The sequence below is a fragment of the Watersipora subatra genome, chromosome 9 (genome assembly GCF_963576615.1).
Source record: "Watersipora subatra chromosome 9, tzWatSuba1.1, whole genome shotgun sequence".
NCBI classification, from domain to species: domain Eukaryota; kingdom Metazoa; phylum Bryozoa; class Gymnolaemata; order Cheilostomatida; family Watersiporidae; genus Watersipora; species Watersipora subatra.
In genome coordinates, this window is record NC_088716.1 from 37,638,652 (window position 1) to 37,662,221 (window position 23,570).

A 23,570-nucleotide genomic window follows, 5' to 3' on the forward strand; every position below is an offset into this window, starting at 1 on the left:
ATGTTGCCTATCTCCCAATCTTTGCGCATTGACATAGTGTTACCCATTTTCAAAATCATTCATAGAAATGCTTTGAATACTATCTACTGTGGGTTTTACCCCAAACTATCATTGGTCGAATGAGCGAGATTAGTTAGACAAGGGTGAATTAATTACCATCTTGTAGTGAATACTTATAAATGCCAGTCTAACAGATGCTAGCCGAGATACTTCAGCTTTTAACAATTCGGGTGACATATTGTTGACATTTTGTTTCACCTGAATGTGGTTCGGTAAGCCCTTAGGTGAGTTTATTGCAAACTAGTACGAAAAATTGCAGTTTTATACACAACCAAGAGTTTCCACATACTTCTACAGGATGCCGTAGTCTGTAACTCACTGCGCGGTTGAAAGACCACCCCTTTAAATATGGCTACTTCATTGAAACAAAAGCACCGCATCGATGATTTTGTGGACCGATTGAAATCAAAGAATGAAGAAATAAGGACAAGGTCATGGGTAGACTTACGCAGGTTTGTTACTACTATATTATAGTATATATATTATAGTATTATATATATTATACTCAGATGCTTTTCAACGCATTAGATGTTTGGTTATTTTGTTATCTGTGCTGCACCTCATAGAGTAAATATCGCTGTTCACTATCCATGATTGTGCAGAGATATTTGCGCAAAGACAAACCTGTTTTATCAAAAGAATTTTCTCGTTGGAGTTACTTGACATATCGTTGGCGTGAGCCATTTATTTAATACTAATTATTGCTATTATGATAATAATGTAGCCGATCATCAGTTTGTTAACGAAAGTATTTAAAATTATGAATAAGCTTCTTTGTTGAGGCTTTTTTAGACAACTTAATTTTATTTGTCAGTAATTTCTTTGCAGATAAATTAATTATTTTTGAAAATGCTTGCGTAGGAACAGTAGTTCAGGTCAGTAGCATCAGTAGTTCAGTAGTAAAGTTTTCATGGTCTGGCAATCATAATATTACTGCATCTTTTTATTATTTCAGGTTTTTGAAGAATTGTTTTTAAATTATCCTAGTAGTAGTCACAAGCACAAGTGCTATTACTAATATACGTATAGCTGTGTTGTTATTGAGGCTAGTATTTGCTTGAAATACTTCAAGTACACATTTCACTCTATCAGACTCCATTGCCTATAACTACCAGAATATTGTAGCTTCAGCTATTGTACGAGATTGTAGCTCCAGCTATTGTACTGGATTGTAGCTCCAGCTATTGTTCTAGATTGTAGCTCCAGCTATTGTACTGGATTGTAGCTCCAGCTATTGTACTAGATTGTAGCTCCAGCTATTGTACTAGATTGTTGCTTCAGCTATTGTACTAAATTGTAGCTCCAGCTATTGTACTAGATGGTAGCTCCAGGTATTGTACTAGATTGTAGCTCCAGCTGTTGTACTAGATTGTAGCTCCAGCTATTGTACTAGATTGTAGCTCCAGGTATTGTACTAGATTGTAGCTCCAGCTATTATACTAGATTGTCGCTTCAGCTATTGTACTGGATTGTAGCTCCAGCTATTGTACTAGATTGTAGCTCCAGCTATTGTACTAGATTGTAGCTCCAGCTATCGTGCTGGATTGAAAGCAAAAAATTATAGTACTTCTATCAGTTTAGTTTTTGGTTTCATCAGCTTTATAGCGGTTTGTTGATCTGTTGGTGGTCTGTAAGTGTGATGAAAGATTCTTTCATTTGGCTCGAATACAACATCCCCTGCCCGCTCTTTCCATCATCATTTGCCATTCATTATGACCTAAAGTCACTCTTCCTTTTTTAATAATGTTTTAAACCTCAATCTAGGCCTCTCATGACTGATCTTTGTTTTTCAACTGGCAGTTTAAAGGTTCACGAGCAGCCAATGATTGTATTTCTGCTCCTTTCAGTACCTCAGTATCAGTACTTACATTCATGCCAATGATAGATAATAAATGTTCCTTAACATATGCTTGGAGTCTCTCAGTTTATGACTGTAGACAGTCCGTGTTTCAGCAACATACGGAAGCGTTTCTCATCCTCAGTCAGATTTCATCGTCCAGTCTAGCATTATCAGCTACAGTATTCTAAGATATTTAATGGTATTACATTGTTTAGGTGGCTTTCCATTGATTGTGATTGTACATGCTTCAGAGACGCTTCCTGAAAACTTTGGTGACAGATTGAACATTCGATTTTCTTAACATGGATTTGAGACTGAATTGTCTTGTTGCAGTGATGAATTCGTTTACATGTATTGCTATGTCCTGGATGTCATTGGTATGTAAACTACTAACTTACTATCATTTACTCAAAGCAAATATTTCAATAGCATGGTAGTTGTTTTTTTCAATTTTATTTGAATTGAGCCATATTAAGCAGATCTGCCTCATTTCTAGTTTGGATGTAAACGCCTTCTAAACTGTAGTTGAAAGCTACTTCAACCATGGCCGACAAATACAGTAAAAGTAGGGCTAGTGCAAGCATACACACCGTAACGAAGTTGTTTACTGCAAAGTCTCTTGAAACTGTTTGCATACTCTTATGGAGAGCTTCACCGGTGTAGGTGAACTTCTTTGCGCAGCTGATCTTTGAACAAGTGTGCTGATAACCAATTCTGGACAGTGTGAATGGCCTTACCGATATCGGCAAATATCACATACTGTGGCATCCTTTATTTGCAGTGTACTTTTTTGAACCTGTCTTATGCAGAAAACTATCTATCGTATTCTTCTGCTCCAAAACTCAAAATACCACACACGATGTTACCTTTTAAGTGATATATGTATTCAGAAAGTTCAGTTGTACAGTTATAATCTTGCCTAAAATGGATGAGAGAGAAAAACTTTGGTAATTACAGCATTCTTTCTGGTAAACCATTTTTAATCCATGGACATTGCTTGTTGTCCTGATCTTTAAATACTGTCGGAGCATCCCAAACGTGTTATATCTTTTTGTACAGACGGTACGTTGACTTCTGGCTACTGCCTCCATGCTTCATATCACATGCTATCTCTGACAAAGGCTTTCTCATCTGCCTTTAAACCAATAACCAACATCAAAGGAGACATGTAAGCACAGGAGAGCTGATCTTTGCATATTGTTTTTTCAACCATTTTAAACCAGTTTCTTAAAGCGGTTAAAAGATGGTTGCAATATATTGTTTTCCTACAGGACTTTAGTCTCATTATGGTTGTGAAGTTGAACAAGTCTCATTTGTTTTGTGTCATGAATCTCCTTCAGTCTAGTTTAGAACAGTTTCATGTCCTTTTATCTATTGCAGTAAATGGCACCCTCGTTCTTTTTTACCATCGGATCTTCACGTTTAGCACTTTCTTGAGGTTTACTTCTGGCTTTCGAGTTTTTTATCCTCTTTGGTATGGTGTTGCACATTGAAGAAGCTTATCTCCCTTTGTTCTTTAGCTCTGTAAGCATCATGCAAATTTGAACAGTCTTGATGTTTCCTTCGAAGCATGTTGCTGGAAGTCACATTAAAGACAGTTTTTTAATCATATTCACATTTACTCCAAGGCACCTTGCTCTATATGCCAGTTTTCCAGATTAATATATATCTTCACTTTCAAATCATTCTTCTTTTCCCTTTTCGTCAGGATACCTGTGTTCAGCCTTTCTGTTGGTTTGGTGCCTGTGTCAGTCTCTGTTTGATCATTAGGTTGAATCTTAAAGGTTGACTTGCAACAAAATTCCCATTACAGTTATTTGATATCAAAAGATTCACCATGTCTTACTCTGTTGTGTTGTAGGTGCAAAATATGTGGTAATGTGATTACAAGCTCTTAAAAGCTAAAAAACGAACAGTTAATCGCAGCCACATGAGACCGCCGTAGTTTGGATTCTCTTTCCAAAACGGCTCAAATGGGACGTACTTGTGGTAGATGGTTTCTGTTTACACTTTCATGCAACCTTATTCGTCAAAATATTTTCACAAATATACTTCACGCATTCAATAAAACCATGTCTATTGTTCTTACGCGTCTGTTTTATCGTCATTGTAATGCTGTCACTTTAGCAGTGATATCTTATAACTTACCGTAAAAATTATTTAATTTTTCAACCTTACCTTGAAGGAGTACATATTATTGTCTGATAATCATGATGAGCCTGTTAGTCACCTGTGATAATCGAAAAGTGCTGCAAAAATTATTTGCGAAGTATTGGGTCACATGATCAGATTACGACTTGACAATTTGATCAAGCCGAAACAAAACTGTAAAGTAGCGAGCATCTATATTTGATACGAGGTCTTCGGTAAAACCCGAAGTGTTTGTCATAAACTAGTGCTACGATACATTTTATATTGAGCTTTTTATTGGCTTTCAATTCACGTGAGAACATCACGTGACAAGACAATAACCAAACTGTAATGACTTCGTCAGATAAAGAAACTGATTCCAATCTACGGCGGCTTTTCGTTTTTGAGCCTTTAAAAGCTTGTAATCACATTACCACATATTTTGCACCTACAACACAACAGAGTAAGACATGGTGAATCTTTTGATACCATATAACTGTAATGTGAATTTTGTTGCAAGTCAACCTTTAACACTTTGTAGTCTATCCCTCAGTCCACACCTCTCATTGCTCTAATGTCCATCATCTTTTTTATATCACCCTGTCTGGCAATGTATTTTTTAATAAATGCCAGTGTTTCGATCCTGGGTGCGTCTGTGTGTTCTTATGCGCCTCTTGTCATTGATGACTGTATTGGTATTGAGGAGGTCCCCTTTGGTGTTGCATTTTCTTTCTCCCTGACCGTTATGTTCACTTTTCCATTTCAAAGCTTATGATCCTGTGTTAACATTGGAGTCTTCAATCAGTAGAAGTAGGATATCTCAAGACTCTTGATAGGGAGTTGCATTACCATGATCCTGGTATTGACAAATGTTGTTTTCTTATCCAAGGTTGCTACTATTGCTTTTTTGAGAGCTATGCCTATCTCGAGTGCTCTTTCAATTGGAGGCTGTCGTTCAAAAAAGACACCCTATTTTAACCCTGTGATTTTGTATTGTTAATTGCCGCTGCATTCATGAAATAAATATATATTCATTTCTATGGTGACAAATGTCTCGGCCTCTTTAGACAGTTTGATGCTGAATTATCTAGTAGCGTGCACACAATCCATTCCACTGTACATAGTGTTGCGTTTATTTCTGTTTTCTTCCTTCCTATTGCTAGCATACTTTTCTCGATTTTCAAAGTGTATATAAAGCACTACTGCTTTTGTTCGTATGGGCGACATCCAAGCCGGCATGCGATGTTTTCTTGTTGGCCATTTAATGACAACTCTTCGCTAATAATTTAAGGTATTGCTAGCTGTTGAGTTGCTAGTAGCGCACACTTGGTAAAAGGAATGCGTTATCAGTGGCAAGTAGAGGCAAAGACGGATCATTCCTTCATCTGTAGAGGTGACTCACCAGTAGCAGAGTTTGTTAATCCCTGTTTCGTGGGTATTCGCTGTCATTTTTTGCGGACTATGCAATTCTTCACTTGCGTGTGACATGAAAATATGCATACACTCGAGTTAATAATTGGCCAATTGACCCATGACACAGGTTTTGCCAACTTTCATAGTTATCCAGTAGAAAGCATAACGTCTGAATTGACTTGATTACAGGAAACCTGTTTAATATTATAGAAACATGAATTTCCTTTCATTTTTAGCTGAACTAAAATATGGAAGCCCCCATTTTTTTTAAATATTTTGCAAGGTGCTATTGTAGGAAATAGTAGGCAGCAATTAGAACGTGTAATGAGCATTAGCTCACAATAAGCAGACTAAAGGTAGCTAATATTAATCTATTGTGACATACTAAAATACAAGAACATAATTTCGATATAGTGTTCCATATAGTGTGTAAATTTATTGTGTCACATCTTTAATAGATTTATTTTAATATATTTAATAGTTTAATCTTTTATAGTTTGATTATATTGTACTGTATAATATTATGTTATTTGCTTGCGCAATGTGGTTCTCTGTTGTGTTAATTGTTATAATGCTGCATTATTCATTTTAGTGTTATATCGTAACTTGTTTTACCTTGTATTTCATTATCTTATACCATTAGGTATGTTATTCTAGTCTTTTGTTTGATGACTTCAATAGGCAATCTTTTTACAGCAAATATTACTTAGCACCAAGCTTGGTCCGATCAGGCGAGATGTTCATTTGAATAAAATGAATTCATTTTTTCGCATGTTTCATGCATTTTTATGGCTTTTCTCATTACTTGGATCTTTTTAGGTTGCAATACTGTTTTTTTTCATGTTTTACATGTTTACATTTAGTAAAGTTCATTTCCTTTCTTTTTCCTGTTTAAATACAAGGTGTACTCATCGTTTACTGCTATTATGACGAGATCCTCTTAAAATTCTATAATTACAGGAGAGAGCCTGTGAGAACAAAAGTGCTGCAACTGTATCAACGTGATGCAGTTGTGCGTGTAAAGGTGGATTAAGTGCTTCATAAACCTCATTTAGGATAATAAATTTCTCTATTTACCCTATCTAACAGTAGGTGTAAGGTCAATTTCATTCTATGCTTTCATGAGTGTCACACGCTATTTTTACTTTTATTTGCACTATCACTGTGGCACTCACCATTTTATCACTTCATACTGACTGTTATATTCAATTTTCTCCTTCATGGTAACATATGCAGTGATACTGCCACTCTACAGCATATCTGCTAATCCCTAGTACGATATTTGTTCAATATGGTTGCAAGATATACATGCGGGTCTATATATCTTGGAAACAAGTTTTCTATTATGTAACGGGAGTTTATCTACAAATACTTAACTTATATACGTTTGCAGGATCCAAAATATTTTACGTCATGTTTGTGAGCTATGTATCAGTCACCAATATATTGACATATTGGTGTTGCGCTTCGTTCCATTGTTTGATCTGCAGTTAGATTTGGTGGCCCCCTACCTGTTTAGTATATTATATATTATTGGGGTTGTAGTTATATCGTGTCTGAGCTGAGTGAAGAAAATAAAGATCTCATCAGTACATTTATGAACCAACTGAATGCTGAAATTGAGAAGATGAGGAACAGTACTGACTTGAATGCGAAAAAAGGCGCCATACTTGCTATAGGTATGGGTCTTTATTATACTTGCTATAGGTATGGGTCTTTATTATACTTACTATAGGTATGGGTCTTTATTATATTTACTATAGGTATGGGTCTTTATTATACTTACTATAGGTATGGGTCTTTATTATATTTACTATAGGTATGGGTCTTTATTATACTTACTATAGGTATGGGTCTTTATTATATTTACTATAGGTATGAGTCTTTATTATATTTACTATAGGTATGAGTCTTTATTATATTTACTATAGGTATGAGTCTCTATTATACTCACTATAGGTATGAGTCTCTATTATACTCACTATAGGTATGAGTTTCTATTATACTTACTATAGGTATGAGTCTTTATTATACTTACTATAGGTATGGGTCTTTATTATACTTACTATAGGTATGGGTCTTTATTATACTTATTATAGGTATGAGTCTTTATTATATTTACTATAGGTATGAGTCTCTATTATATTTACTATAGGTATGAGTCTCTATTATATTTACTATAGGTATGAGTCTCTATTATACTTACTATAGGTATGAGTCTCTATTATACTTACTATAGGTATGAGTCTTTATTATATTTACTATAGGTATGAGTCTCTATTATATTTACTATAGGTATGAGTCTCTATTATATTTACTATAGGTATGAGTCTCTATTATATTTACTATAGGTATGAGTCTCTATTATATTTACTATAGGTATGAGTCTCTATTATATTTACTATAGGTATGAGTCTCTATTATACTTACTATATGTATGAGTCTCTATTATACTTACTATAGGTATGAGTCTCTATTATACTTACTATAGGTATGAGTCTCCAGGACTCATACCTAATCTGGCATGAGTCCTGGAGAATATGGTATGACTTTCCAGGATTAACAGACTCTCAGATAATAGGAAGTTTCATTTTGGTCAGATTTGAAATGGCAGGATGCCTCTGCTTGCATTTAATACCTGAAACATGCTAGTTGTGAGCACTGCACACATTTGATTTGCTAAACCATTTGCCATCATACGGTTCATCTTGGCCACAAAAGTATTTTTGGTTTTATTACCAACTGAGTATCCTAATAGGAAAATACTGCTTATCATAGTAGTATCATGGTAGTCTGCTATCAGTAACCTTATCATGGTAATCTGCTATCAGTAACCTATCATGGTAGTCTGCTATCAGTAACCTCATCATGGTAGTCCGCTATCAGTAACCTTATCGTGGTAGTCCGCTATCAGTAACCTTATCATAGTAGTCTGCTATCAGTAACCTTATCATGGTAGTATGCTATCAGTAACCTTATCATGGTAATCTGCTATCAGTAACGTTATCATGATAATCTGCTATCAGTAACTTTTCTGTTAGCCATTTTGAAGCATAGTCTGACATTCGTCGCTTTACCTCCAACCTTTACAAACAATACAGATACGATTGTTCTGTTGAAATATTTTACATTACTTTAAACATTACTGTAGATATAAATGGGGCTGGGCAGTTTTTGCTGGAGATCTTCTTGGGACGCGAATCCTTTGTGCTGAAGTATTTTGAGATACTAACATATTCACTAGTAGTAATATTGGCTACACAAGATGGAACTCTCTTAGTAGACATTACTATGCAATACGCAAGCTATTCCTGTATTTCATCAAGTAAATGTCCTGAATTAGAAGTAGGTTAGACAAACTGTTTTTATATTGTTTCATCCTAGACTAGTCTTCCAATAAAACCAATTGAAGCGTGTAAACTGGAAAAGACTGGTGACTGTTGTTCAAGGTTTCTCTTCTCATTACTTTGCAGACTAATTTTATTGTAACATAGTTTTATTAGAGATATCCGGAGAGTGGTAATTGGATAATCACTCACTGTGACTAGAACACTGACAATATTTTTTGTATGAGAGATAAGTTGGCCGATGGGAAAGGATACACTAGAGTTGCTGTCACCACTTAGTTGCGATAAATAAGTTGGGTGTAGTCTATAGTCTCTCTCACAGACGTGTTGTGCGTAGTGTATGGTCTCTCTTACAGACGTGTTGTGTGTAGCCTATGGCCTCTCTTACAGATGTGTTGTGTGTAGCCTATGGTCTCTTTACAGAGGTGTTGTGTATAGTCTATGGCCTTTTACAGACGTGTTGTATAGTCTATGGTCTATCTTACAGACGTGTTGTGTGTAGCCTATGGTTTTTCTTACAGAGGTGTTGTGTATAGTCTATGGTTTTTCTTACAGATGTGTTGTGTATAGTCTATGATCTCTCTTGCAGATGTGCTGATAAACGTAGACGTTGGAAACACGAGTAAAACCATTAGCAGGTCAGAGAACCACCTGAAGGACATGCTGGCCAAAGAATCAGATCCAGCGCTGCTGCAGATGACAGCATCAGTTATGGGTACTCTTGCACTAAGGTATATGACTTTCTCACTCATCTTCAGTTATAACTAATATGGACACACTTCTGTAAGAATCAAAGTGTTTTAAAACTAGTTAAGGAAGTGAAAATTTTACATTTGGAAAAGAAAACTGGGAATTCTGTTTAAGACCTCCAGCGTTTACTAAAGTATGAGATCTGATAGTAATATGAAGTTTAATAGAAAATATAAGAAAAGCAAAGTTTCTGAAAATTTTTAAAAGTTTTTTGCAAATCTCTATTAATAATTACATATTAGTTTGTTATCGTGTCTGTGCATGTTTGTCTGTTAGTCTGCCTAAACGCTACACGGTTTCCCATTTTTTGGCTGATTTCATGCAAACTCCACGCGCAAAGGCTCCATGATTCTACCAGGTTACCAAAAATATTTGGTTTCACAACTTCGTTTGGTTTCTGAGAACCAGCCTTTTATACACACCCATTTGATTACAAGCACAATGATGTACCTTCACATGTATTATGAATTAATTATTTATAATTAATTCATAATTATTTATGGATAATTTATTTAATAATTATTTATGGAGGACAGTTGTCCTTCATAAACTCATTCCTTGATCATTGTCAATGAAAGCAGTGTATCGATTCGCTTTGAAAATCTACAGTGCTACCTTAATGCCAACATGGATGGCTGTAGTGAAAGCCATGCAGCAGTTGGCTTTGAAAGTCTACATGTAAGCTGCGGGCTGTCTGATCGAAAATGAAAGAAATCGATGGTAACGCTGGGCTTGATACCAGTTTAATGTAAAACAAGTCTAGAAATTGTTCATGTGAAAGTGGTCAGTGTGAAAGCCTAGAAAACTTTGTGTTGTCGCATTGTGGAAGCCTGAAAATGTGTAGATTTCGTTACAAACTCGGAAGTGTTTGCTTTAATTTTGCATGTTTTTTATATGTGTGCAGGTTTATAGAGATGTTAAAGTCGTTTAACTAGCTATGATCTATAAAAATGGAAAAGCAAATAGAATTGCAGAATTTTATGAACATTTCAAAATCAAAAAATGAATACACTAAAATACAAGATATCATAATGCATATACATCTGCAATTTTGTACAGGTTTTATTCACAAAACCTGCACAAACAATGATTTTATCATGAAAATTGATACAAATGCATACATATGTGTACATTGTTAATTTTGTTTAGGGAATGCGAATACTGACTCGACTATATTACTGTAGAAGCTGTTGCACCGGTGGAAACATTTCCTATCATTGTTGTTAGTTTCAAATGCTAAGATATTCGTCTTGATCCTGAATTATTGACTCAGTGTTTTCCTTGCAGGGCGGGGCAGATGGCTGGAAACATCGTAGACTTTCAGAACAACAAGGCCATCGAGGAACTCTCCAGCGAGAGGAATGAGAGGAATGAAAGCAGAAGACTTGCAGCGGTAGGTCACCATCCCGTTTTTTAGTGCAACCATTGTCCATATGTTCTGACCGCTGTTAAGTTTTTTCAAACTGTCTCTAATTTTACCGACATCGGTGCGATCAACTGCAGCACGCGGAATAATTCATGGTGTCAGTAAAGCATTTTTGAGCATTGCCTCTGTGAAAGTGTTATTTTAGTCAGTGTGTTAACAACAGCATGAGTAGGCACTGATCTGTAGGTTTACTAACAATCCTCAAATAAGAATCAGTGCTATAACTAAGGTCAACAAATAAATAAGGTTTGGAAGATATTCACACCTGTGTGCAAAATATATTAACAGATTATTATGAATTTGGTAAGAAATTTATTAAAATTTGACTAAGCATAAAAATTACTGAAAGTTTCATATTACACAAAAGGTGTGTAACACTCATCAGATAACGTGCTTAATGAGGACTATACATGAAATTCTGCTTAAACTGGTAAACTAGAATACAAGCTTAGTTATTAAAAGCTATTAAAAGCTAGGTGGATGAAATCTATTATGAAACACTCTTTTGTAAAAAATGTTTCTTAAAATGTTTACCAGTAGGTATGAGTTCGCTTCGTTTGTTTAGAGTTGCCCTCTCGGGTCTGTAAATGGTGAGATATTTTTCCAAAGTACATTACTTGCACATTCCACTGTTCTTTGAGTAAGGCGTGGCGTGTAATAAAATTTGCCAAGTGATGTGATAGTCGGTGCTGTTTTCTTTGAGGTGCCGTATGTAACTGGTTAGCTTGGTAGAGTGGCATTAGATATGTCATTGAATCTAGATTTGTTAACAGTTTATTATTTTCTTTTGAAAATTTTGAAATCAGTTTTTTCTAAAACAGCAGCAATCTTTAATAATGCTCGTGCCATGAGGTGCCATGATTCACAAGGTCTAAATATATATATATTTGGTTTAGTTGGAAGCTAACCGCTAGTAGAAATTCAAAACTACTCCAGGGGTGACTATCCAAGGCTGTAAGCCATGTGAAAGCGAGAGAAGACAACTTGCACGCTTAAACACCATACGCTCCTACTATAAATCATCTGTTATATTTTCTGTGGTTTGAATACTTCACATTCATTATATGAGATACACTCTCTACATATGGAATTGTCTTCTCTAGGTGTTCATCTTAAGGGAGCTCGCTATTTACACTCCGACCCTCTTCTATCAGAGTATTTCCAGGTTCTTTGACAATATATTCAAACCAATTCGTGACCCTAAGTCTATTGTAAGGATTCAGGCTGTCGCAGCACTTAGAGCCGCTCTTGGTATCATAGCTCAGCGGGAAAATCAGGAAGAGGTTTTTTACCAGGTCAGTCCAAGGCTATTGTGAGACATTTTAGAGGAACAGGGAAAAGATTTTTGAGGACCAGCGGTAATGTAGTATTATTATCATTCGATTTAGAGCTGTTTGGTTGCATGGAGAGAATAATCTTTGGCTAGACAAACATATTATGAAGGATGTTTTTCAGATGCCTTTTTATGTGTGTAACAAAGCTAGACTCAGCACTTGGGTGTTTAGTCTAAGTTGGGTTTTTTTAGATTTGTTTTCCATTTTACTGTCATTCTTTTAAATAAGGGAACAGCAGCAGGTCGGCATATGCCAAGCTGTACAGTGTGGTTCATTGTACCGAAAGGGCTTTATTACTTGCCCATTTTAGCAATAAGATTCTCTGGCTATATTTTGCGACGCATAAGAATTAGCAAGCATAGTTTGGCTTTATTACCAAGTTGCAAGTCAAAATATGATTAGAGAGTAAACTGTTTAGAAGTTACTCTCTTTTGTAACATATCTATGAGTTGCATATATTTCATAACGTTTAAATGGTTTGGTCACTTAAGAGATGTAGTGGATGGCTTTTATTTACTCAAGTGTAATGCTGGAGTATTCATATCTCAAAAGTGAAGATACACGTATTAGCTACGTGTATGTTAAAAATGAAAGTTGGAATTATTCTCTTTTAGTTAAAGTTATGCTGATATGTTATTCCCTCAAGATAATCTTAATAGGAGTTACTCTCTCATCACTAGAATTTTCAATGAACAAGTCAGTTACTAGCTGACTAGTAGTGTTTCTGCCACTTGCTGTTGCTCTATCTCTTGTAGGATTTCTGCTCATAAATTTTACATATTTGTATCTATTTACTTACCTCAAGTTGAACTGCTGCAGAGAGTGTATTTATGGCTATTGACTTTATGCTGGGCCTGTTTGCAGATTCCTCTCTTGTTAGCATACCTGATAGTAGTTAACCTTATTAATTTATGAGCTTGCTTACGTTGGAGTTATTCCCTCTTGAGACCAAATGCAGGATTTCTCATGGTAGACTATATTAATAGGATATCCTTTAATAAAGCATAACTTGATAAAATGAGTAAGTGCGTACAAAAAACAGATTTGTGTGATAAAAACGTATACGCAGGAGTTATTCTCTCATTAGTGAATTGCTCTTCAACTGTTTTATTATTAGCAGAACGAAGAATATCACTCTGTATGATTTTGCCGATGTAGGTTTGTTTCAAGCACTGCATGGCTGAGTATGGCCCAGACTCTTCGATAGAAAAAGTAAAGCCGAGCAAGGATGACTGGTCTCACGGTACGCTGCTGATTGTTGAGGAGCTTTTACGGTGCAGCAACCTTGAGGGGGAGGTAACTTCGACTTTTTATTCATAAAAGTAATATTTTATTCACCCTTACTGTCTATTTATTTTGCAAGAGTACGCTGTAGCCGCGTTGTTACACGTACAGGCCAGCTCAACAAAACAGACCTTCATGAGGTAATCAGTCATCTTCCGTTAAACACTATTATGCAGCCTAATATTTCAGCTTCAAGAATACATCGTTACTTTGGTTATGAAACAGATGAGTGATTAGCTATGTAAAAAAACCTTTGCATTATCTGATCAAAACTTGGAATCTAATAACCGAGATACAGCCATTCAAAGTTTGACAATAAAATTTAGCGGGAGGATTTTTGTTTACTTCCTTATCAACAAGCATACAATGTATAGAATGCAAGCAATATACAGCTGCGTAGGGGTAACCTACATGTAAGTCTCTGAGTCCAACAACTCAAGTCAGTTTGTATGAGCAATGCTGCAATAACCCAAAAAATGGGCGGTTAAAGATATACGATATAAAAATACAAAATATAACCAATCCAACATGGTCATGTGACAGCTCTTTATCGACTAACATCGAGCTCGGCTTACTTTGCAATCAGATGTCTCGCAGCATTTGTGTAGACCTTCAACAGGAATTGCTAGACCGCTTTCATGACAACAATCTACGAAAGCTTTCATGAAGCAGAATTGTATTTGAAGCTGTTTATACGATTGGTTCTCAGAAACCAAACAGAGTTTTGAGACCAAATATGTTTAGCAGCCTGGGGGGGTAGCCTGTCTTGACAAACTGTTGTTTTTTGCGGAGTTGTTCCAAGCTGTTGTTGCTCGCCGAGCGGGCGAGCAACAACAGCTTGTCACAAGTTGTACTGCACCTGATGCATCAGCTGCACATATAGGGAGTTGTTCTCTTCCGTCTACGCGGCTTGGCTGCGATGTTATGTCGGTCGCTCCATTGGTAATAATAACAGATTTCACGCAAAAATTTACGTAGAAAAAAATAAGATTACAACGTTTAATCAAAGACCAGTCTTTGTGATAAACTTTAGTAGAACTTAAGAATAAAATAAATTGAAAATAAAATCAATAAGAACAAATAAAACTGACTGATACAAAAATAGAAACAAAACTGACTGAGCGCACAAATAACGAAATGTTTAGTCGCTGTTGTTGCCTAATTCTTCTAATGTTCTCAAATTCTACTGAAGTTTACTGCAGAGACGAGTCGCGAGTTAAACGCTCTTATCTTAATTTTTCTACATAAATTTTTGCGCGAAATCCGTTATGATTACCAATGGAGCGACCGACATAACATCGTAACCAAGCCGCATAAACGGAAGAGAACAACTCCCTATTAGTGCAGCTGATGCATCAGGTGCAGTACGTCTTGTGACAAGCTGCTGTTGCTCGCCCGCTCGACGGGGGACAACTCCACAAAAAACAACAGTTTGTCTAGACAGGCTACCTGGGGGGAGGGACGGAACATATGCCTGTGAAGTTTTGACAAAATCGGCCAAACAACGTGGAAACGCAAAGCGTTTACGCAAAGTGGGATCTATTAATAGATGTATAGATTAATGTGCTCATCATATGATATAGTGAGTACCCCGCCAAGAGATGTTTAGAGGCAGGCTGACACATATCCTAAAGCTAACTGGTTAGGGCTGACTCGTGGACAAGACTAATTATGATAATTCCCTGAATACTTACACGTCACTTTTTATATTAGAAGCATGTCTTGATCAGATTATCAAAAACAGAGGTCAACAATAAAATGCATTGCTTCATAGTTTGAGGTGGGAGGCCAATAGTTTAAATAAGAAATGTTGAAATTTTATGAATCTCTCTCTTTTCAATCTACTGTCGGACTAGCATTATATTTGTTTTATGAATAAGAAAACCAGATGGATGTTATTTTAAAATAATAAAGTAAGTTATCGCATTGGGCCTGTTTGATGGAGATGCCTTGTCTAACAAAGCTTTGTGTAAATGACTAGTTTTTGTTTACATAATAAAACATTCTTTTAGTCAAAATAGAGGATAAAATTTCCCAATGAATTTAAAGTTGACATGAAAATTAGCATGCAAAATTTTCTGCATTTCTGTATCATATATTCAGCTTTAGTACACATGATAGAAATAAGAAGTTTGATGTACCCTTTCAACTTGCTATTTGGTTGCAAGTTGCAACTTGCATCCATAGCATCGTATCAATATTGTCTATTGATCAGCCTTTCCCTCAATCTTTACTAAGATAAGAGATGTGTCTGTCCATCTGTCTGTACATCTGTCTGTATATCTGTCTGTACATCTGTCTGTACATCTATCCGCACATCTGTCTGTCCATCTGTCTGTACATCTATCCGCACATCTGTCTGTCCATCTGTCTGTACATCTGTCTGTGTATCTGTCTGTGTATCTGTCTGTACATCTGTCTGTACATCTGTCTGTCCATCTGTCTGAAGCTACTTTTGAAGGTTGGGGAAAAAGGTTCATCGTGTTGGTTTCGAATTCGCGACCTCTGGTCCGGCTGCGGGGAACCCCAACACTTGCGCCAATCGGCCGCTTTCCAGTTTTTCTGAATAATTGTGCACATACTTATTCTCTGCGCTTCATTAGCTCACCTGACGGTTGCTCACAACCGACTGCACTGTCAGGGATTCCCAAATTGCTTTCATGTTGGTGAAAAACGAGATCAAAGTTTGGAGTAATCTTCTTTTGTGTAAAGGAGTCTAGAATAGTTCATCATTAGCTTACATTAGGATTAAACGCTTAACTTCTTTGTGTATATCGAATTTTAATACCTATTTATTTTTTTGCAGAAATTGTACGAGGAGGTCATGGCGATAGGTGAGATACAGGCAGCACATGAAAGACAGATTGTTAAGGTATGCTGATTTGTGCCTAGACTGGGAAACCTTTGTAATAAATCAACTAGGTGATTTAGATATTAAACATCATGATAATGATAGCATCGGCAACAATAATACAGATGCTCATAATAACGGTAGTAATAATAGAGAAGAATAAATTAGAAAGAAGAAGTGTGATGGCGGAGCTATGAACTCAGAGAGGTCTTGATCTCAGGCTTTCCTGAAAGGATGTGAATAACAACAATAATAATAATAGCAACAACAATAATAATAGCAACAATATTGATGATAATATTATTAAACTTAATAATACTAAGAAAAATGTTAAGATTTTCATCTACTGAGCTTACTGCTCTCTATGCAGAGTATTTGTACATATATTAACACAGATTTTTACACCTGTCCTAGTCTTCTGATGTAGTGAAATGTGTAATTGTCTTGGTAAGCTTGAATGGTAACCATTGTTTCGATTGTTTGTTGCGATAAATCTTTCTGTGAAAAGCCTAGTCTGTAAGGCTGAAATGTTGCCAAAATTAAAAGATTTTCAAAACACTCAAAAATATGCTAAAAACAGTTTTTGATCAACTGCTATACTTTGTGTATTTTTGTTTGTCAACATTTCATTTTCATACAGAAATCTGCATGTTACTGGCCTATTAATGTTAGTAACATTAAGGTTGACTACTTAATGTTAAGTAACATTAAGTAGTCAACCTCTTTGACTACTTTAGTGTAACTGTCATTCTGTCTGATGACCAGTTTTCTTTATTTACCTCCAATTTAAATGTTTTACAGGCTGCTTTTTGCCTTAATACTGAAATTTTGCCAGTGATTGTATTCACAGTATCTACCGAGTTTCTTTTAGCATTCCTTCTGTATAATTATGCAATCTATTTAATGAATACATGACAGCAACAGCTGTGTACAATCTGTGGTTTAACAAGGAGAAGACAACCCTATCAGATAATACTTGTACGCTATTAGAGTCATACAAATCTAAGTTGGTTGTTAGGCAATGGAGGTATCCTTTGGTTGGTTGGACAAATAGATGTCAATGTAGCTATAATAGAAGTTGCCTCTCGTATTTTGCTCTCGTAGTTTTATGAAACTCATACAGATTGGCATTGAGATGAATATAATTCTAAGGGGCGTGTCAAAAATTAAATTTTTAAAGGTTGACTTGCAATAAAATTCACATTACAGTTATTTGGTATCAAAAGATTCACCATGTCTTACTCTGTTGTGTTGTAGGTGCAAAATATGTGGAAATGTGATTACAAGCTCTTAAAAGCTCAAAAATGAACAGTTAATCGCAGCCACACGAGACCGCCGTAGTTTGGATTCTCTTTCTAAAACGGCTCAAATGTGATGTAGTTGTGAGAGATGGTTTCTGTTTACACTTGCATGCAACCTTATTCGTCAAAATATTTTCACAAATATACTTCACGCATTCAATAAACCATGTCTATTGTTCTTACGCGTCTAGTTTATCGTCATTGTAATGCTGTCACTTTTAGCAGTGATATCTTATAACTTACCATAAAAATTCGTTTAATTTTTTAACCTTAGCTCGAAGGAGTACATATCATTGTCTGATAATCATGACAAGCCTGTTGGTCACCTGTGATAATCGAAAAGTGCTGCAAAAATTATTTGCGAAGTATTGGGTCACATGATCAGATTACGACTTGCCGATTAGACCAGACCAAAACAAAACTGTAAAGTAGCGAGCATCTATATTTGATACGGGGTCTTCGGTAAAACTGAAGTGCTTGTCATAAACTAGTGCTACGATAAGTTTTATATTGAGCAATTTATTGGCCTTTCAATTCACGTGAGAACATCACGTGACAAGACAATAACCAAATTTCATGGCTACGTCATCGAAATAAAAAGACTCCAATCTACGGCGGCTTTTCGTTTTTGAGCTTTTAAGAGCTTGTAATCACATTTCCACATATTTGGCACCTAAAACACAACAGAGTAAGACATGGTGAATCTTTTGAGACCAAATAACTGTAATGTGAATTTTATTGCAAGTCAACCTTTAACAATCAAACTTTAAATGTTGCAAATATTTTTTCATTTTATTTTTTGTCCTGACCATGGCTTTGTGTTTTTATATCCACACAGTCGTTTATACGTCTAGCTTATGTTTAGTTTGTATGTATTGCTTGTATGTTTTGTATGCTCTAGTATCAGTTGTTCCACTATACGCTTTAATATCACCCAATTCCAACAATCATTCTTGCCTAGATATATAACATTTGTAAGCTCTTAGTTAAAGGATGTTGTTCACGCTCGGATGTATATTGTTTATATGAACAACGAAAATTTGCAACTTGCAGTCTTCTACTATCTGTTTTGTATAATAAAAATCCCACCTATTTCATATCAGATAGGACTGTGCTTTATTTATGTGGGAGTTGTGCTTCCCTTTTACCGATAACTTTTACTAATGCTTTTGCATTCCCACACGCAGTTTCGTAGCGATTCCAGATCAAGGGGAAAGGTGATAATCTATAGTCAGTGTCGTTCAATCTTCTTATTTATTTTGCCTCTTGTAACCTTCGCTTGACAACTTGCATCGTGCTTGGTTACTGTACTCTGCAATAAATTGGCAGGTGGTTAGCCCAGCAAGAAAAATCAGTATTCCGTTTATGGTAGGTGAACAGAGGCTCCCTTTCTGTGTTTCTTAACCCATGCTATATTGGATGGCTTTTGCTTTTTCTTGCTAAACTTTGTCTGTGTGCATTTCTCCTTTCTATCGTCTTGCAGTGAGTGTGACCTAGTTATAGGAGGCGACCTAGTTATAGGAGGCGACCTAGTTATAGGAGGCATGATTATAATAAGGAGAGGGTGATGCATGGTTGTTGGCAGGTTGGTCTCGGCTGGTATTCTATTTAAAGTTACACTAACCTGGTTCACTGGAATCTTGTTTTATTTTCTATATATTGGATTTTCTTTTTATTCTATTATAATGTTATATTAGGTTACTTGCAAAATCCTAAGGTTTCAGAATGTCATATATATAATACGATCAATTTTGGGCTACAGAGCAAACCTGATTAAAATTAGTCAATTTTTAAAAAGAACTGGTATTGTACTTCAATAAATCACAAGGTATCTCAAGAAATAATATAAAAAATTATCTTAACATTATTTTAGCACTCATTCAATTCTCTATCGTTTTTACTGAGAAGTTATTCACTGACAGCGGGTTAGCAGCAAACAAGTAAGGGACACGTCTACTATGTTTGTTTACATACTGCATCCTACTAGAAGATTCACTGATCACCTTCTCTATTTTCCTCCTGCGCACTGGAGCTGTTAAAGTCCCCCACTTTAGTGTACAAAGTAAACAACCTCAGGATCTCATCACTCACTCCATTACACTCCCCATGCTCTGCGTCACTTGAGGGCTCGCTCACCGTCCTCTTAGCTCATCAGTTCTCTTCTCAATTTGTTGTTGATGGTTGATGTTTTGGCACAGCTCTACTCAATTTGTATTCACTGGCAGACTTCATTTAAAGATGAACTTTCACAAAATTTTAGTAGATTTGTTTTTAATGTTTAGGTGATCTGACTGCCAGGGTGTTATAAGATTAGCATTGATAAAACTTGATCAGATTAAAATGCTTCCCGAGTATTAAAAACCAGCTTTTAAACAATGAGAAATAGTGAAAGTTGCCTGCCATTTGCTATTAGCCTGACACATTGCCAATGGAAAATTTCACCAAGCTTTGTAACAATAGCTAAGGCTTCTAAGGATGGTACACCATGACAAGAATACCATGACTGAGTCATGGTATTTGCTCCCATATAGCGACATATAAGGCGTACCTAGTCGATCAATCTCTGTAGTCGAATTGGTACAGCATTGGACTGGTGAATGGGAGGGTCCGAGATCAAATCTTTTTCGGTACGGGTTCTTTATTCCAAGATTCTAATAATAGCTATAATTAGGCATACCGAAAACAGACTTTGAGAAATATATATACATGTATATAGAAGACTAGCTGCGTTGCCGGGGTAATAAAAAAGTCTTTGGTCAGAAAATTGATTTGTATTTAACATATAATAACATTTGCCATTCTAACTTTCAAACTGCATATCATGAGAAAGGTTTTAATGGATAGCTTCTGATGGAACAGTAACCTTTTTTATACACACACACTTCTATGCAAGAGTTGTTATTATTAATTCAACATATTCAGGATTTTTATTTTGTTTTCTCAGTTCGCATTAATTGTATCATTACCGAATCATCTTTTATTGTAATTGTAGCAAAACCAACTTAATTTAGCTATTACTTGCCAATTATTTCACAGTTACATCTAAACCTTTTTATAGTTGTTTTATTTTTGTTAATTTATTTGACCTGCTCATAACATGTTCCTCATGATATGAAGTTTGAAAGTTACAGTTGTTTGACAAAGTTTAAAAACATTTACAGTTGTTTTTATTTTTTTTAAAATTATTTCAACTACACAAAACACTTGTCTCATGATATGTAGTTTGAACGTTAGTATGGCAAATGTTGTTATAAGTTAAATACAAATCAATTTTTTGTGCAAAGACCTTTTTATTATCAGTATCATCGCATACAAAGTTTTGATGGATAGCTTCTGGTGGAACAGTAACCTTTTTTATACACACACATTTCTACGCAAGAATTGTTATTATTAGTTTAACATATTCTAGGTCTGGGCTTTTATTTTGTTTTCTTCGTTCGTATTAATTGTATCATTACTGAATCATATTTTATTGTAATCGTAGCAAAACAGACTTAATTTAGCTATTGGTTGCTAATTATTTCACATTTACATCTAAACCCTTTTATAGCTGTTTTATTTTTTCTCTTAATTTATTTTAACCACACAAAACACTACAAAAACAACTACCCAATCGATACTGGTGCAAATGTAAAAATGAGATATCGTACTGTCTTTGTCTGACAGAACGGAGAATGTCGAAGCTCTTCCCATAAATGTCAGCGTGAGAAGAATTGGTCTTGACCCCATGTATTATAGTAGTTGAACCTTACGACAAAAAAATCTTAACAGGGGCATCATAACGTAATCGTATCATAAAATAATTAGCGTGTGGTTACGGTATATCGAATATGTTAGCCTTAGATCGAAATTTCCTAACAAGGTCGTCGTAGTGTGTGGGCGTCTTTTTGGTTCAGTTCTTCATGTTGGCGTCTCTACCTCTTCACTGTTGATCAATTTATTCCTAAGTTACGAAGCACTACTCGATATCCTCCATCAACTGCCATAGTCGGTTGAAGGATAATCATACATATAATCGTATAATAATTATTCTTATAACTTATAATCCACATCATGTGCTTTTTTCCAAGACATTTTCATGTTTATCAGGGTTACTAGAAATGACTGATTTTAATATTCGGGATAGTTCGTTGGCCTGGTCATACAATTCCGTAGCCTGGACCTCTCTTCAATTTTATTGGCTGGCTGTTGCTATCTGAACTGTTTTGCTGCTATGGAAAAGATGAATAAGGGGCACTTAGTCTAAGCTGCAGTGTTCAAAGTGAGCAAAAAAGTACAGACTCATAGTCCAGAATTATCTCTATGTATTATTTCATATGTATTATATTTTAAATGCATTTTTCCAATTTACGTTTTGTGTTCTTATGCTGAAGCTCTGCTAGTTGTTCGAAGTTAACCTTGGACAAAATTATGCAAGTCTGTTTAAATATAGAGCATAAAATATAAAGCATATGGTCAAAAGAGAATAGACAATGCTAAACACTGGAAATCCTAAATTTTCTCAAAACTGGCAGTTTGGTAATGATGGTTATCATATCATCTGTTTAGCTTCTCTCTGTCACTAAAATATTGCATAATGTTAGTAGATTTTTTTAATCATTTTGTAAAAAAACATTTGCTTTTTCTAGTTTACTGCTTTGTAAAGTTGGCACATTTTTATACTCTTTATTATGCGGGCTTGTAATCCATTGCTAACCAGTTCTATGTTAACCCAATGATATGTTTGACCAAAAGGTTTAGCTTAATCTTGAATGATGTTAGAATTCTCAAGTGGCAGGTTGTAGGGTGTCCACGCTTGCTTTTCATCTTTCTATCTGACTTTCGCCTTAGATCTTTAGTTTTTAAAACCTAAAGGGAGTTTAATGCGATTCCTGTTGAATGTTTAAAATTTGACTCATTTGGTGCTTACTTTTCTCACCATTTTCATGCTGTTTTTTAATGCTTTTGTCGTAAAGCTTCTGCATTAGTAACTGTGGAATTCATTGGTAAGCAGTTTAACCCCAATATCTTAACTACTTTTGTAATTGACGTAATGTTATTAAATTTTTGTTAGGTAATTTTTCTTGATTTTGTTTTGTTGTCTACGTTATCCCATTTGGTGTCTAAGATTGGGCTGCCATTGTGAAAGTCAGATTCATGACGTTACAACTTAATCTTTAGTAATAATGCTGTCAACATTTTAAAATCTGTAAAAAAATTTTTTTGCTAATAGAATCTTATGTGAGTTTAGTTGCCTGAACCTCAAAGAGATCTCAAACACCTTCAGAAAGCTTCAAAACCTTGTGTCATCATTCCCTATCTAAATTATGATGTCGATGGCTGGTGTTAATGCCACTCAGTATCAACACTCTGAATGTTATAACTGTGGGAAACATATTGAGGGCTATCCTATTCTGTTTTAATGTTTCTTTAGAGAGCCTTTACTGATTGTGACCATTATAGTATTTATGAATGATATCATTTAGAAATAAGATTACATCCGCTATTTGTAGTTTTATGGCTTCCTCGGGTAGATCTTCATAGTATATTAAATTTGTTGCTGGCTGTTTCATAACTTATTAAGTTAATTTGAATGCTGATGATGCTGCCATAGAAGCATGCGCTCTGCTTGCTTTCTTTTCATAAAGTGTCATCTGTAAGCTCTTTACAACCGACAAGGCATTTCTGAACCTTGTTGTTGTAATTTAAACTGTTTTCTGTTTTTTTCTGATTTATAGTAGGCTTTTCTGTGCAATGGTTTTCATAGATGTTGTTCTGAAAAAATAGATCCTGCTCACTGATGTTTGGTGTTTGGCCTTTGTTTGACAGTAGTGATAAACTTGCTCACCATGTAA

General features: G+C 35.4%; 1 protein-coding gene across 1 annotated transcript in view; it reads left to right on the top strand.

Annotated features, from left to right (window-relative positions):
- The first annotated feature begins 374 nt into the window (after positions 1 to 374).
- The window catches only part of LOC137403673 (serine/threonine-protein kinase mTOR-like), an 89,187-nt gene continuing 65,991 nt past the window's right edge, over positions 375 to 23,570 (top strand). The window contains exons 1-8 of the mRNA XM_068089672.1: positions 375 to 512; positions 6,989 to 7,122; positions 9,380 to 9,521; positions 10,828 to 10,933; positions 12,070 to 12,261; positions 13,459 to 13,596; positions 16,391 to 16,456; positions 19,066 to 19,104. Of these exons, the coding sequence (XP_067945773.1) occupies positions 409 to 512; positions 6,989 to 7,122; positions 9,380 to 9,521; positions 10,828 to 10,933; positions 12,070 to 12,261; positions 13,459 to 13,596; positions 16,391 to 16,456; positions 19,066 to 19,104 (921 nt within the window). The 5' untranslated portion in view covers positions 375 to 408. The remainder of the gene's footprint in view (positions 513 to 6,988; positions 7,123 to 9,379; positions 9,522 to 10,827; positions 10,934 to 12,069; positions 12,262 to 13,458; positions 13,597 to 16,390; positions 16,457 to 19,065; positions 19,105 to 23,570) is intronic.